The following is a 15,786-nucleotide window of genomic DNA, read 5'->3' on the forward strand; positions in this document are numbered from 1 at the left end:
TCTATGGTTTAATTGCGAACATGTGGGTGTGTGCTCGAGCATTGATATGTGTGTGTGTGTGTGTGTGTGTGTGTGTGTGTGTGTGTGTGTGTGTGTGTGTGTGTGTGTGTGTGTGTAGGAGGGTGTGTTTTTGAACACGGGTAAATGTGGCCACCAGTGGCCATGATGGGTTTGGAATCAAAGCCACTCAGCACCCTGCCGGCAAAAGCAACAACTGCACTAGACACCACCCCACTCGGCCTCTTTCACTCCTCTATCCCGTGCTCTCCCATTACTCTCCATTTCACCCCTCTCTCTCCTGACCTTTTTGTCTCTCTGTCCATTTAGCCCACCCACCCCCCCCTTTCCTGTCATCTCTCCTCTCTCCATCCTTTCACCAAAACATAAAGGGATTGCAACATGCATCAGCAACTCTCTCTTTTATCCCTCCACCTCTTCTATCCATCCTGCTTCCCCAGGAGTAACAGCTACTCAGCAGATAGTCCGCTCCCTCCTGTGCACCTCACCTCCCTGGTTGCTTCCCCCCCTTCTCCATCCTAAATGGAACAGTCGTAGATCTGCATCTCCTTGCTTCGCTCTAATCAACTTTGACACTCACGCCATGAATAATGAAACAGACATAGATGATAGAGCAAAGGGGAGGGGGAGTGTGAGTCATGGTCTGTAAAAGGGAGAGAAAAAATTAAAGAATAACACTGAGTTTTGGATGATTATTGGTATAATAGTAGACTAACCTGTCAGACAATTAGACTCTAGATGCTTTTTAGTTCTACAATACAACCTGCAAGGGGAAGAATAATAATAGGCTGCAATAATTGATGCTTTCTGAAGATCTTAAAATGGGCTCTGTAAGTGAAATCAGCCTATTTAATGGTCTGATCACAAGGTTTCTAATGCAAGCTAACATAGTTCTTCCAAATAATTCTGTTTTGTGTTTCCGGCTATAGAGAGCATGCTGAGGACAGCCAGTAGTCCAGACAGCCTACGATCCCGAACACCCATGATCACCCCTGACCTGGAGAGTGGAACCAAACTGTGGCATCTGGTGAAGAACCACGACCACTCGGACCAGAGGGAGGGTGACCGAGGCAGCAAGATGGTCTCTGAGATCTACCTGACCAGGCTGCTGGCTACAAAAGTAAGACTCAGAGGAGTAAACGACACACCAGAGTTTTAAAAATTGAATCCAATCAGAGTGAAAAAGCACGTAGAACCATGGACGGACGGTAAAACTCACCACTGAAACTCAGACTAATGGAATCTTCTCAGTATTATCAGCTTTTTAAAGCAGAGTGAGCCATTTAATGGTGAATGGAACTTCAAATACAAACTCATAGAGAGATAATACTTATAATTTAGGAGTTTTAGAATGTATTTAATCACATCATCAAAATTTAAAGCCTTCCTAAAAAAAAAAAAGTAAATGTACGTACATTTTACATTAACAATTATTCATTTGACTTGTTGGTCCAAAGAAATGACGGCAAAGACGAAGCCAAGAGCCTCAACGGTCGTCATGAACCTGCTACAAGGTTGCAGGTTGATGTGGCACATAAAGTTATAGCAAATGAGAGTTATTTCAGAGTTATTTATTTTGAGTTATTGAGAGAGATTGAAAGACAAAGAGCGAAAGCATGTTAGGGGAGTAGGTGCTCTCAGGAGAGTACTCTCGAATTGAGTTTGGTAACTCGTTCCATCACAAAGGGAGCACACGGTAGAAGAGTTTGGATTGAGTTTTCCTGCCTCACAGTGGTGTTAGGACGAGAGATGGTGCATTTGTAGATGAATGCGAGGGCTCATGACCCTGAACAATGGAGTTCAGGTAGGTGGTGGCTGTGCAAGTGGCCACTCTGTGGACAAGCATTAGTGACTTGAACTTTGCTGAATCACTTGCAGAGGTGTTACTGTGCATGCTGCCACCTCTACCAGAAGGGCCTCAACAGTAGTCAAGGCAAGAGATAACCAGTGCGTGTACAAGTTGAGGAGAATATTTAGTCAGACAAGACTTGTTCTTTCTGATGTTCTGCAGTACGAAGCAATAACCAGACCAAAAGTAGCTGTGTACTGTATAATGAGAAAGGACTAGGCACCAATCCTTGCGGTTACCCAATGAGTATAAAGTTGGGCTTCCCATGCCGTGCAATTGCCAGCAGTAATGACATTGACTGACTGTTGAAATCACACTCATTGGGTTTGCAAGAGGAAGTCCTATCATGATGGTGATCTTGTAATCTCGCAAATCCATCTTGCCAGTCCAGGCTGAACCATAATGGTTGTCTGTTTGTTTGAAACCAATGGCAGCTCCTCAATAGGTTAGCGTAGATGCTGCTTTAGTATGAGTTATATCAGAACTGGAGAGTATATTTCATTGAAAGAAGAGCAAACAACAGCACTGAAAGCTTTCCTCGATGGAAATGTGTTTTTGTTCTTCTCTCTGGCTTCAGTAAGAGTTCATTTTACCTACAGGCTCTGCTGGTGATAGCGCTCCTACTGTTGGAATGATTGCTTGATGTTAGACAGTGATAGAAAAATGATTCGTCCAGTCATCAAGTATTTTTTGACAAATGCTAACCCATTTTAAAGGACCCATTGTATACACACATGCTCACATAAACAGGGATAAACAGACCCATAACACTGCCCTCCATGTTGAAATCTTGCAGTACGAGCCAATACGGTTGTTTTCTCCTTCAGTGTGTCTCCGTTTACCGTCGCTTTCCTAATTGTAAGAAGAGGAGGGAAATATAGCAATGGGCAGCAGTTACAAGAGAGCCAGCTTTTCAATTTTCAGAGGTAATAAGAAAAAGCAGATTAATAGAAGGTGGACTTGTGGTGCAGAGTGCAGGGAGGCAGATACAGGAGGTGTCAGGAGACAGGTAATTTGTTGTGGGATTGAAGATTTGGCGATGCATGATGAAAAAAATAGAGAGGCAAATGCAATTGAGAGGCTCATCTTTTCCTTGTCTCTCCACGGCTGTCTCTCTGAGTCTGTCTGCCCGGGCGTCTTGTCTATGCAGATCTCAGTACTTTGATCCGCGACTGGGACAGAATACATTCCTGTTCAATTTCGCAACGGCTGACTAAATACAATCCCTAAACATTTCCGTGGTAATAGATTCTGCCAGATGGAGAAGTCTGGGAAACAAATGTGTTGTTAGGGAAATTCATTTAGCTACATTTGATGTAATTATGTTGAAGCATTGTCATTGGAGGAAAGCACCATCCAAATCCAAGAGCTCGGGGTTCCTGTTTGTGATTCTGTCACAGTCACAGTCTGAGAGTTATCACTGTCATTCCCAGTGGGGCCATTCACACTAAAAATGTACACACTTATGGCCCATCGCAGTGCTGTGGATACAAGCAGGAGGAAGTGATGCAATGTGTTCACTCACACAACACAGTACGACTATTGTCATCCTCTACCTTCTTTCTGAATGGTCAGAAGATGTCAGTCTTCTCTTCTTATTATGAGAAAACCAAGTGTATGTGTTTTTTGGCTGGTGTTTTTTTTTAGGGTGGGATTGATTGTGAGTAGCACATGAACACATTAATAACTAAAACCAATCCAAGAAATAAAAAAACAAACAAGAAAACTCCTAAAAGCAAAAGGTTAGTTACCATAATAAGTATCAACTGTTTTAAATTTCCCCAGCTCATAATTTAAAACCTTATACCAACTAAAGTGTTCACGAAAAACAATTCCATCAAATTATAAAACAAAACAAAACAAAACATGGATATTAGAGTGCTCCCGCCCTAACCAACCAACACTGATTAACAACACATAGCAACGATTCAAGGAAGCAAGGATGAAAACAACACTGAACTCAAATCTCAGTTGTCAATCCTCTTTCTCTTTCCTTCAGGGTACGTTACAGAAGTTTGTGGACGACCTGTTTGAGACCATCTTCAGCACGGCCCACAGAGGAAGCGCGCTGCCGCTGGCCATCAAGTACATGTTCGACTTCCTCGACGAGCAGGCCGACAAACACTCCATCACAGACTACGACGTGCGACATACCTGGAAGAGCAACTGGTAAGAGAGGGAGTTGCTCTCTTTTCTCCCGTAGCTGCAGGGAAATATTTTACAGTATAATGGGAGCTGGAGCTGGAAAATTTCACCTCCAGCACATAGAGATTCTTCACTTTGGGTCCACATGACATTTGCATAAGAGTCTCTCCCGGGCTGAGCAGGGCTGACTGCACAGATGTAGTAATAATAATACATAATGACAAGAGAATATTACGTTGAAAGATATTTGGTTATTTTCAACCACAAATGTAAAAAATTGCCTGGTTCCAGTTTCTCAAATGAGAGAATATCTTTCTCTTATTTGATACTAAACTGAATGTATTTGGGTTTTTTGCTGATTGGCCCAGATGAGCAATTCAGTGACAACACCTTGGGCTTTGGAGAATTTGCGCCAAATCGTACAAAATGCCAATTTCTACATATTGTTCCTTTAATTTGTGGAAGGAGAAAATGGAGCATTTAGAAGCAACTGAAATTACATCAGACACATCCACATTTTTTTTAAGACATTTTCAGGATGTTGTGAGTTAAAGGTCCTGGGACTTGGGCGGGTCTTGAACACAACCCTAATTTTTCTGGAGGTTGGAAATAGCACATTGGGAATGTATTTTCATAGTTTTGACTTGTTTCATAATGTATGTATGTGTCAAAATGTTTTTCTGAACCAGATGATGGTCATTCCACCAAAATCACTGTGCTCTTGGGTGCTGGGTAATTACTGAAGGACAATGGAATTTCTTGCCAAAGCGTGTTTAAATGGACGTGTAAATGAGCGTGTTATGTAACAGGACGTAGTGTAAATGGTAATGTTATATACTCCATCTGCAAACGTCTACAAAGTAAATATCTTTGTGAGCAGAACTGCATACAGAAGTGGTTAAATCAATACATCCAGGTCTGCAAACAGCATAAAAAATGCTGCTGTGTCGGATGCTTGGTCATAATTTACAGGATGATTTAATCAGATCTAAAGACGAGCATTGCAATATTATTTCCATACATTATTTATTTGCGTTGACTTCATTAGCAGGTTTTGCTGCTTGCACAGCATGTAGTTGAACTTCTGAAGTTCTGCTATGGCAGAGGGCCGTTTGATGCAAAAATAATTTAGAAATCAATCTCAGAAACGAGCATTGATCAAAACGATGTATTAATCAAAACTGAAAATGCAGTATGTATGTAGTATGCAGTGTACCGTGAACAATAGTCAAAGAAGCAACTGAGGCAAAGCTCCCAATCACTCTCAAATGATGGAGGACAATGTGTTAGATTCTGAGGTACATGGTAATGCAGGACATTTCCAGATATAAATGTACTGACATATGCTTTCATGTGTCTTTCTCTCCAGTCTTCCTCTGCGGTTCTGGGTGAACGTCATCAAGAACCCCCAGTTTGTGTTTGACATCCATAAGAACAGCATCACGGACGCCTGTCTGTCCGTGGTGGCTCAGACCTTCATGGACTCCTGTTCTACGTCAGAACACAAACTAGGAAAAGACTCACCTTCAAATAAGCTCCTCTACGCTAAAGACATCCCCAACTACAAGAACTGGGTAGAGAGGTAAGTCAGAGTTGAAATCAAATCAAATCACATATTGAAATGGAAAAAAACTGTTGTGAATGTAAAGTGAAGAAGATCCATACGAGTTGTCTGAAGCTGGGAAGGTTTGAGCGATGAGATCAAAGTTAACAACTTGCCTGAAAACAACTGTACGATTACAAGAACAGAACAGGTTGAACTTGATCTGTTACCAGCATTTGAAGCATTTGGCTGAGTCAGAGTACAAGGCTGAATTAAATTAGTACAAAGAAATCATGTTCTTCAATTACAGCAACCCTGCTCCAGGCCTGTAAATATGGCACCGTGCAAACAGGGTATAATATCTGTAATATCAGTTCTGTATGTGATATTATAAACTTGCCATGTGAATTCAGGCCCAAGACAAAAATTACCTTTGATTCTTAAATCCACTTCAGCTGTAAAGAAGCGAGTGTTGTATAAAACACAAACAGCTGAACGATGGATTTGTAGCATCTGTTTTCCGTCTCTCTGCAAACGGAGGCTCCCTAAAAAAATGTCCTCAGGTTCACCCTTCATCTTTTTATTCAGCTCCAGGATGTTTGACTAAACTCCAGTTAAGTTATGCTCCACCGACGCTTGCCACAGTCGTCGTTTCTGCTTTTTGGGGAAGAGTCCAACAGTCTCTGAGTAGCTTTGTCTGGCAGCGTGCATCGCAGCTCCTCCCACGGCGCGTATTCATGTTGTAAGAGACGATGAAAGAGTCGTGATTTTTTCCCTGTTTTGCCAAGATTCTGTGTTTACAGAACAGAGAGTAACAACTGCTGATGGTAATTAAACGATGTATAAAACAAAGTCATTTGATTAGACTATGTAAGTTAAAAAAAGTAAATGAGACGTCCACTGTGCATTCTCCCCTCTTCTTCTGCTGCTGCAGCTACAAACAGAAGAGCAGACAGTAATCCTACACAGGCTCCACTTCTTTATTCCAAGCATCATACTTGAATGTGCTACAGTAAGTCCTGAGGCTTGCAGAGAGTATTTGGAGGCGGTGTGAGATAAGGATTTATAGGTGATGGTTAATTGGGTGCAGTTAAACCTTGTTTCTATTATGCCTCCTAACCCACACTCCGGCCCAGCCTGCCCTGCTGCAGTAAACCTTGAGATAGTTGAGATATGGATTGTGCAAACAGGCCCCGGTGCAGCTCAATATTGGGATATATTCTTAATATACTGCATTGTTCGCTCACTGTGTTCTCTGCCTGCCTCGCTCTTGCTCCTCGGATGTAGCCAACAACACTGAGTCGATAATATAAAGGTTGCTGTGGCTCTGACGGGATGGACCTCGTTCATCATTAGGGACTGTTCAGAAATTATTAGGATGGGAAGGGAGGCTGGATCTTTAATGAAAAAGTTCATTTATTTAGGGCGTTTGTGACTACTGCAGTTTAGTTTTTGACTAATCCCATAAAACAGTGGAGATTTATCATGTTTTTTTCACCCAATACGAATGATTGGTTATCAATTGCAGATTTTATAATACTGTAAATCCTTTTTTACTTAACTGGCCATAACCTAGCTCTGAATAGTGCTAGCAAAAAACAATTGTCAACAATTGAATTAATTTGCCAACTATTCTGGTAATCAATACATTTTGATTTTTTTTGTTTGTTTGTTATTCTCAAGAAAAATAGTTAAAGTATCTGATTCCAGCCTCTTAAATATGCATATTTTCTAGTTTCTTTGCTCCCCTATGACAGGAAACTGAATATTTCTATTAAGTGGACACAAGTGGACCTCTTCAGCTGTGTTCTGCCCCTCACATGTCCGTTCGTCCTGTCCAAGTGTCCTTGAGCACAATATTGAAACATCAGCTAAATATTGAACATGGAACGGTATCAGTCCCCCAGTGTGAAGACTGGTCACCAGCTGCCACTGTTTGCCTTCAGAATATTTAACAACCAGTTAGTCTAGCCAGTGAGTCAAGTTCTGGATGGAATACAAATATGTGCAAACCTCTCCTCTAGGTATTACTCCGACATCTCCCGCATGCCGGCCATCAGCGATCAGGACATGAGTGCCTACCTAGCAGAGCAGTCCCGCCTGCACCTCAGCCAGTTCAACAGCATGTCTGCGCTGCATGAGATCTACTCCTACATCACCAAATACAAAGACGAGGTGAGTGGTGTAATTCCTGAGTAGCAGGGTGTGCTGTGTCATTGCCCCCCTTTACTTGTTTTGACTGATACCATGAGGTCATTTTAATTCAATTACACTGATAACCAGTCCACACGGGTACAGGCTGGAAGGTATTATCACCATTAGGGTGCACATTAAGGCATGAGCTTAACACATTATGACGCTAATGGAGCTTCATTAAATTTGTGCGATTTTTTTCCCAAAGACCTGGATGTGTGTGAGTGAGCGTGTGTTTGAGTGCACGTCAAAGGAACAGTTCAATATTTGGGGAAAAAAGCTCATTTGAGTTGAGGAGATTGACCACAGTCATGTCCTGTCAACACGTAACACACAACAATCAGTAACACTTGAGTTCACAGGCCGGAACATTTCATGGTAAGTAGGTGGTAATTAATTACCAAGTAACATCTTTCAAATGTCTTCAACATTACCCCCAAATTACCACAATAATTACCTCAAAGTATAGAAAATTACAGGAATATAATTTAATAATATTCTGATATTTTCTAACAAGCAGTTAATAAATAGCTGCTCATTTCTGTAATATATGTCCAGGAAACTTCCAACTGCTTTCTGCTTGACTTCTGCCTATTTCTGTCACTCCAGCAGAATGTACTTATCTTTAATAGAGAACCACCATAAATTGCAAATTACCAACAAATATAACTTTATAATCAAGAATCAAGAGACTAATTTCCCATTTTAAAAGTTTCACTCATCAATTGCCTATCGAGGTCTTCACACCAAGTTAAGTATATATTATAACACATATATTCAGGCCTGATTGTTGAATTGGTGAAAATGTAAAAGGTATAAAAATGTACCTACACTACTCTACTAATATAATGTAATGTATTTTTGCTGGCAAGCAGAAGTTAGACAGAAACTCAGTTTAATTTGATTTAGTGTCCTGCTGAGGGGAAGAGATTAAAATGGCATGATCAGCAGAAGTTAAGCAGAAACCAGCTGGAAGTTTCCTGGAAATATATTTAAAACATCACCAGCTATTTATTAAGTGCTTGTTAGAATATTGTTGCTAAATCATGTTGGGGTGATTTTCAATAAATTTGGGGGAAATTTCAAATATGTTGCTCGGTAAATACCACCTGCTTACTGTGCCATGAAATATCCTGTAAAACCTGTAAAATGTTTTTGGTTTTAATTTTATATATCTGGTTGGCCGTGGTTCATTTCCTCCTACGGTTGCTGACGGACAGCCATATGTTCTCATCAACCTCTGCTTTCACCCAACTTCATCATGCTTTTATGTTGTGAATGATAAGTCCTCTCAGCCTCCTCCCCTCCCCTCCCCTCCCCTTAGCCTGCTCCCCTCCTTCCTCCTCTCCATCCCTCCATTGCAGCAGTATTACAGTAGTTAGGCTGGCTGCTTGCAGCTGGCTCCATTCAAACCAACTGCTCCCCTTCATTACAGCCTATTATCCAGATGTAGGCAGCTGCACGGTCCCCATCGCCTCTAACACATGCCCTGACCTTTCACGCGCACACAAACGCACACACACGCATACAGTAAATGCACAAGGACGCGCTTAACACGCTCACACACACACGCTAATGCACATTAACCAGAACGATGCAACACAAAGACGAAGGCACACATAAATACAGAGTGTTTTTGAGCCGTACTGTACCAGCTCCTCCCTCCGTTGTTCATGTCACACTTAATAAGACACCAACACATGCGCGCCTATGCACACTTCCAGTGGCCATTAACATGCCATTATAGACGTCCCACCGGCCCTCACATCTGCCCCGCCAACCCTGTCCATGCTGTCAGCATCGGTTTAAAGCGTAATCACTAACAAGGAAGCTGAAATTAGCACCAGAACACATTGTCGTATCTGAGCGTCAAAAGGTTGTGTAATAGGGGCCCCCGGTATGCTTTGCCTCATGCTGTAGATTGAATGAACTTACTGATGTTGTGTATTTGTGTCCAGATCCTGTCGGCGTTACAGAAGGACGAGCAGTCGCGCAGACAGCGGCTCCGTGGCAAGCTGGAGCAGGTCATCGACACCATGGCGCTGGCTAGCTGAGGACCGGCCAATCACACGCCTCGGCTAGCGGAGAACTGGCCAACCAACACGCCTTCCCCGACAAGCTTTGTGACATTTTTGACCCTCGACGTTTGAAGTCTGTCGTTATCACCCTCACGAACAACAAGGAACAGCAGCGGAAAAGGACTGCGTGGACACAAGCACCCAGCAGCAGCACACTGGAGAGACAGCAGAGTTTGGATCTAAGGCCCCGTCGGCTGGGTTGGCTTCTTTTCTTTTTCTCTCTCTGAGCCACCAACCCAGCTCCAAACAACCAAATCAAGCGCACCCTTAGCCTCAGACGACATGGACCTCAGCTCAGGAGAGCGTTTATTTTCATCAAGGCCCTCATTACATCTAGAGTCCTACAGAAGAAGAAGCAGTTGGGTACTTTGGCCACAATCAGGACCAGCACATGCACAGTGGTGACCAAAAACTCCTCTAGCTGGACACAGAGCTGAAACGCTACGGGAAAGGTACAAGCTTTCCACAGCCAAGGCTACGCTTCAGACTGTGAGCCCATTCAAAATCCAGGATATAACATTGCGATACTTGATCCCTGTAAGGATTTTCTCTTTTCCGTCAGAGGTCAGGGACAGCTACACAGCAGCCACGGAGCTGGTGGAGATTCAGTGTGTTGCTCAAAGACACTTCAGCAGGGTGGATGCTTGGCAACACAAAAGCCTGCTGCCGCTGCAGGGCAACCAGGAGGAAGGACTTTGCAGGGAAACTTCCTCCAACTCTTTATCAAACAGGAACTCCGCTGTAGTCTAACAAAGGACATTTTCAGTTTCATAACTCTGCATTTGATTTGTTATCGCATTTGATTTCATTTGTTTCCCCCCAAACTGCCTACTCTCCCCAGTGCTGTGCCACTTGTGTTACTGCTGAATTTGCACAACAAAGCTAAATCAAAAGAGAGAAGAGGATATATGAATATATATATATATATATAGATATATAAATACAAACCTTTTGTTTTTAAAACAGATGAAAAGTTGAAAAAAATGTTTTCCATTGTAATGTACAAAAGATAAGTTTGAGAAGAGGATTTGATATTTCCAAGATGAAAAACTTATGAAAACACAAGGAAAAAGTCGTCCTGTGCCATGTTTTACTTTGAATGTCGTTTAGTGCAAAGAGACTTCTTTTCGTTAGATGAAATGTGCTACTATGATGAAAATGTTGTCATTCTTAGTGACTGAAAGTGAGAGTTTAAAAAAAAAAAAAAGGTAAATGGCAAAAAATATATATATATTACAGACACTTTCTATATTTCGCGAGGGCCGGCGTGTGCTACATGTTTGGCTCTAAAGGTAGTATAAGTAGGCAGATGCTGTCTGGAAGTCGCCTGTGAGCCAACCGACCTACAGTGCTTTTGTGTTTGTTTTAGAGAAACCAAAAACATCCAGGCCTGGTCAGCTGATTCAGACGAGACAGAAGCCGTTTGTGTGGAGGCCAGCCTCACGCTGTGGTAGCAGACGACTTTAGAGGCACTAGGCAGTCGTTTAAGTTGAACCCTGGCACAGCGTGCTCGACAACTTCTTCATCTTGTTTTCTAGACTTACCCTCTTGTCTGAAAAAAAAATTATTAAGCTGTGCCATCCAAAATGAAGGCCAGTGTCGGTGTGCAGAAGAAGGTGAAACAGTATTGTTTAATCTTATTTTGGCTTGTTTTTTTAGTCCGCAGTGAAGGTGGTGAAGCTAAAGGTTCAATTTTTGAAATGTGAATGTGGTTTATGAAAAGATAATGAAATGTAGCTTGATTTATGTATGTGTTTTTGTACCAGTTGAAGGCCTTTCTCTTTTTTCGTTTTGTGCTTTTATAGGGGTAAAAAAAAACAAAACAATGTTTTCCTTCCAGTACATGCTGCTCCGCATTAACTCGCAGTGCTTCAAAAACCATGCATTCAGAAACAAGACATTCCTTCCTCCTATGAGTGTAAAAAGGCTACAAGGCTAATAACAGAGGCTAGAGAACAAAAGATGTTAAACAAACCAGGGTAATAAACAGTATGCGGTTGTCCATCCTGTAAGAGCTTGTTATGAAATGTAGAGCACCAGACAAGACACATTAACAACCAGATCAGATAGATGAGGTCAAGAAGATCCTGCTTATTCCTCTTGTCCCTGTTTGTTTGTGTTTGATAAAGCAGGTTAAAATACATCAAATGCACTTTTAAGAAACAACACGACTTGAAAAGAAACAGTCAGCAATGCCTCAATGGTTTTCTTTTTCTCCCTTGTCAACAGTGCTTCCCTCAGATATGTTTTTTGCTGCACAAGTGTCGAAAGGCCTCGAACCAGCCGACACTAGAGTCGAGTTCAGATAGCATTAAGCTTTGCGGGTGCATCGGGAGGCTTGTAGGCCAGAGCCGTTGTCAAAGGTTTCATCCTGAGTTGTGTTATCAGTTCAAGAGTTTATACTGAGACAGAGGAAACTAAAACATACCAGTTATTTTCAATTCAGTCTTTCTTTCTTGGGTTTTTGTAAATCGGTGACGGACTGGTGTGATTGCAGGGAGCGCTGCTCTTCAGTACAATCCAGTGGACCGAACGGAAGCCCCACAAATAATTTCCAGCACAGTAACAATCCATCTGCCCACATCCTGTTTTATCATTATTGGTGGCCGCAGAGGGTTCTGTATTGGAGTAGATGCTAATGTTAAGCTAGCTGACACCATTTGTGTCGTCAAAATTGTTAAGCTAAGAATAAACATCAATAGCCATGGATAAAGCTAAATTATCTGTCATTTTCAAAATAATGGAACTGGCATGTAAATTAACCTCAATTCTACAACTCTAATATATAATCACTTCCAAGTCAGACTGACAAAATCACATCCTTGTGTTTCTTCCATTGACGTGAACGCAGAAGACCCAAACAGCTAGCAGACTAAATGTGTTAGCAACACTTGGAAAACAGCAGATGGTGGACTAACTGGCGATAATTGTTGAGTCACATGTGTTTTACAGTTTCAGAGTGCGACATGGTGCGATTGGTAAGCTTCAGTCACTGATTTACACCTTAGTCTCTTTGGATTGTGTCTTTTAGCAGCGTTCCCTCCAATCTAAGTCAAATGCCTTGATAAAAATGAGATTATCATTTCATATTACAAGGCACTGCTAGGTGCTAGCCACACGTTAGCTGTTAGCTGACGTTAGCCACTTGAGATTAGGTGATTACCCAGCTAACATGCTAGTCTAAAAATTAGAATGCTAAACAACCTGATGGCATTTACCAGCTGCATTTGTATAGAAGTGAACAACATGGTTCTTATTAATGAGACATCCACTCTGTTGTTGCCCAAAGCATTGAAGACTTCCAACATGGCCGACAGTGGGCATGACATTTGAAGGAGCGCAAACCTAGACATGGCTACCTTAATTTGGTACTTTCTCAGCCATCTTCTTTGTCAAAATCCTTTTTCTTTAAGTATACCTGTACCAACTCTTACCACCAAACCAAACACATATTGCTGCTGTCAAGTAAAAACTCCAACAAAAGTACATTTCCCTTCATAGATTTCAGATGTTTAATAAAACCCCTTTAAAAGTATGCTCTGCTCTTTAGATATTAACCTGCAGTCCGCGCCGTGTTTTCATCTGACAGCATCAATATGTGTCTGGACACGTGTCTGAAACATAGCCGACTGTATGTTCTTCGATACTTGAACCACTGATCTACACAGGGTAAAACAACATACAGGGCAGCTGACCAAAGCTTTACTCATCCACATCAGGAGATCAACTCCTTGACAAGAGATTACCTTCGATCCATCTGCTTTACAGTTCTTCCACATAATGGTTTCAGCACTCTTTACAGTCATTTAAATGCCCCCTCATTGGAGGTATTTAGTGTTTGTCTTTAAGCTTGATGAGTGGTGAAATTGAGGCGATGTTACTTCAACGAGCAGGCGTTCATTAACACATTCCGTTCAATTTGAATTAATAACTGGAACAGTCTGAGGATGTGGACCACTGCACTGATGTTTGACTGCTCAATTGTTCTTTTGATGAAGACTTGTAAAGCTGATTTTAGTGATGTGCAAAGAGTAATGAGGCTTGGTTAGTAACCCCAAGGATCACTTTGTAGGGAGTACAAAAGAAAAAAAGTTCAGCGAGATAGAGAGATATGGCCCGCTTGGTCTCTTGGTGCTTTTGTTTCTTGGTTTTGCTTCTTGTTGGGGTAAAAGATGAAAAGACTTGGGCAAGGCAGAGGAAGCGCTTTGAAGGCCGTGGTATCGCTTCATTTTCCATTCCCTTGCATCTGTGGCGTTCGACTTCCACATAGTAGAAAAAGACAGTGATGAAGGAGGGAGGAGGAGGAGGGTGGAGTGAGAGAAGGAAAGAGGGCGGAGGGTAAGATTCTCTCGGCGACTGACTGACGCAGAGCTGCTCACTGTTCCCATACTGAAAATAATGTATTTTTACATACGCTCAAAGGGTTTGACTCAAGGTACGTGTTTGAAAAGGAATATATTTAAATGTGCATTTTGACAACGATCGTTTAAGATGTACTTGAATAAGAGTGCAATATTTTATGAAAAGTGCTTATTTGCTTTCTTTTAGGGAGATGAGAAGACTGCTAACTGATTTCATGTGTGTGTGCAGAGCTGGAGTCAGGATGTGTTTAGCCTAGCTTAGCATGAATAAGGTACAAAGTCCTTAGTGAAAAATACACTTGACACCTCTAAAACTGGCTAAAACTGAAATGTAAAAACAATCCCTGGTTTGAGGACGAGTAACTGCACGTTCATTTTATTCACTTTGCTTCATCCCTGCTTTCAGCCTTGCTAACCTGAGCTAAGCTAACTACATCCTGACACCAGCTCTGTACTTAAAATTCAGACGTAACATTTATACTGTTAGCCTGTCATCTCACCCTTGAAAACAACATGGAAAAGCCCATAGACTTTAATGAAGCTAGTCCCAGGAGATAGTTAGCTTAGCTTAGAAAGCATGAAGAAGCTAACGAACACATTACATTCTGTCACTCTATCCCGGCTCCAGCTTCGTATTTTAGAATACAAATGTGAGAGTGGTATCAATCTTCTCATCTCACTGTCAGCAAGTAAGTAAATAAGGGCATCTCCCAAAACACACCATGTTTTCTATACTCCGAAAGCCATCTGTAATGTATGTAATCTTCCCTGAAGTGTATGTTAAATGTACTTATTTCTCAGTATGGGCCTCACCCTCCAACACGACACCTCCTCACCACCGCACAACCTTAATACTTCCCCTCATCTGCCATTTTTTGATCCCCCCCAGCAGCAACACTCAGAAGTTTCTCATCCCTCCAGTTCTCTCCAGCTTCCTCACCTGCAGTGTTCACTTTGATTAAAGTACATTTCAGAGAAGGCGCATAGGACGCGAAATACCTTCACACACAGATTAAAGAGGAGAGAGGCAGAAAGGAAAAAAAATACCTTAAAGAGTTTTAATACTTTATGAATTCTGATACCTTTTTAAGAGTTTCAGACTTGAAGCTGCTGTGACAGGTTTTGGCTGTTTCACGCCCGTGTAAATATCCTGCTCTTTCCTATTTTGCAGATTTATTACGTGTAAATAGACACGCATCAAGGAGAGATTAAACATGTTTTTGCTAAATCTGGCTTGTCTGATGTTTTCATTCCCTTTCCCCGTCCCTATATACCCTCAAAGTTGTGGATTTGGAAGTCGTAACAAGTTTCAGGTTTATCTCAAGTTCACGTCACCACAAGAGAACTTGAGAGATCAAAAGCAGCACATATGAGACTTAAATGTTATTGTACTCTATGCAGTCTGCTAGAGCAAACACTCCTGTTTCTGGATGATTTCCCCTCAGTTTTTTTTCACAGTGATTGATGAGGACATTGACAAAGATATGAAAGAAAATGAAAATAAGCCTCGACTTTACAGTCTTTACTGTCAGAAATCCCGTCTTGAAGTGAGCCAGGAAGACGCAATGCTCAGTTTCAAGTACAATCACCCATCCACAT

At 41.8% G+C, this 15,786-nt stretch overlaps 1 protein-coding gene across 2 annotated transcripts in view; it reads left to right on the forward strand.

Moving 5' to 3' along the window:
• The window catches only part of LOC311265858 (plexin-A1-like), a 326,362-nt gene extending 310,947 nt beyond the window's left edge, over positions 1–15,415 (forward strand). For both annotated transcript variants that reach the window (XM_084367924.1, XM_084367925.1), the window contains exons 30-34: positions 948–1,138; positions 3,867–4,036; positions 5,382–5,594; positions 7,580–7,730; positions 9,707–15,415. In XM_084367924.1, the coding sequence (XP_084224050.1) occupies positions 948–1,138; positions 3,867–4,036; positions 5,382–5,594; positions 7,580–7,730; positions 9,707–9,802 (821 nt within the window). In that variant the 3' untranslated portion in view covers positions 9,803–15,415. The remainder of the gene's footprint in view (positions 1–947; positions 1,139–3,866; positions 4,037–5,381; positions 5,595–7,579; positions 7,731–9,706) is intronic.
• Positions 15,416–15,786: the final 371 nt, after the last annotated feature.

This window comes from Pagrus pagrus, assembly GCF_965226575.1.
Source record: "Pagrus pagrus genome assembly, chromosome: 11".
NCBI lineage: Eukaryota > Metazoa > Chordata > Actinopteri > Spariformes > Sparidae > Pagrus > Pagrus pagrus.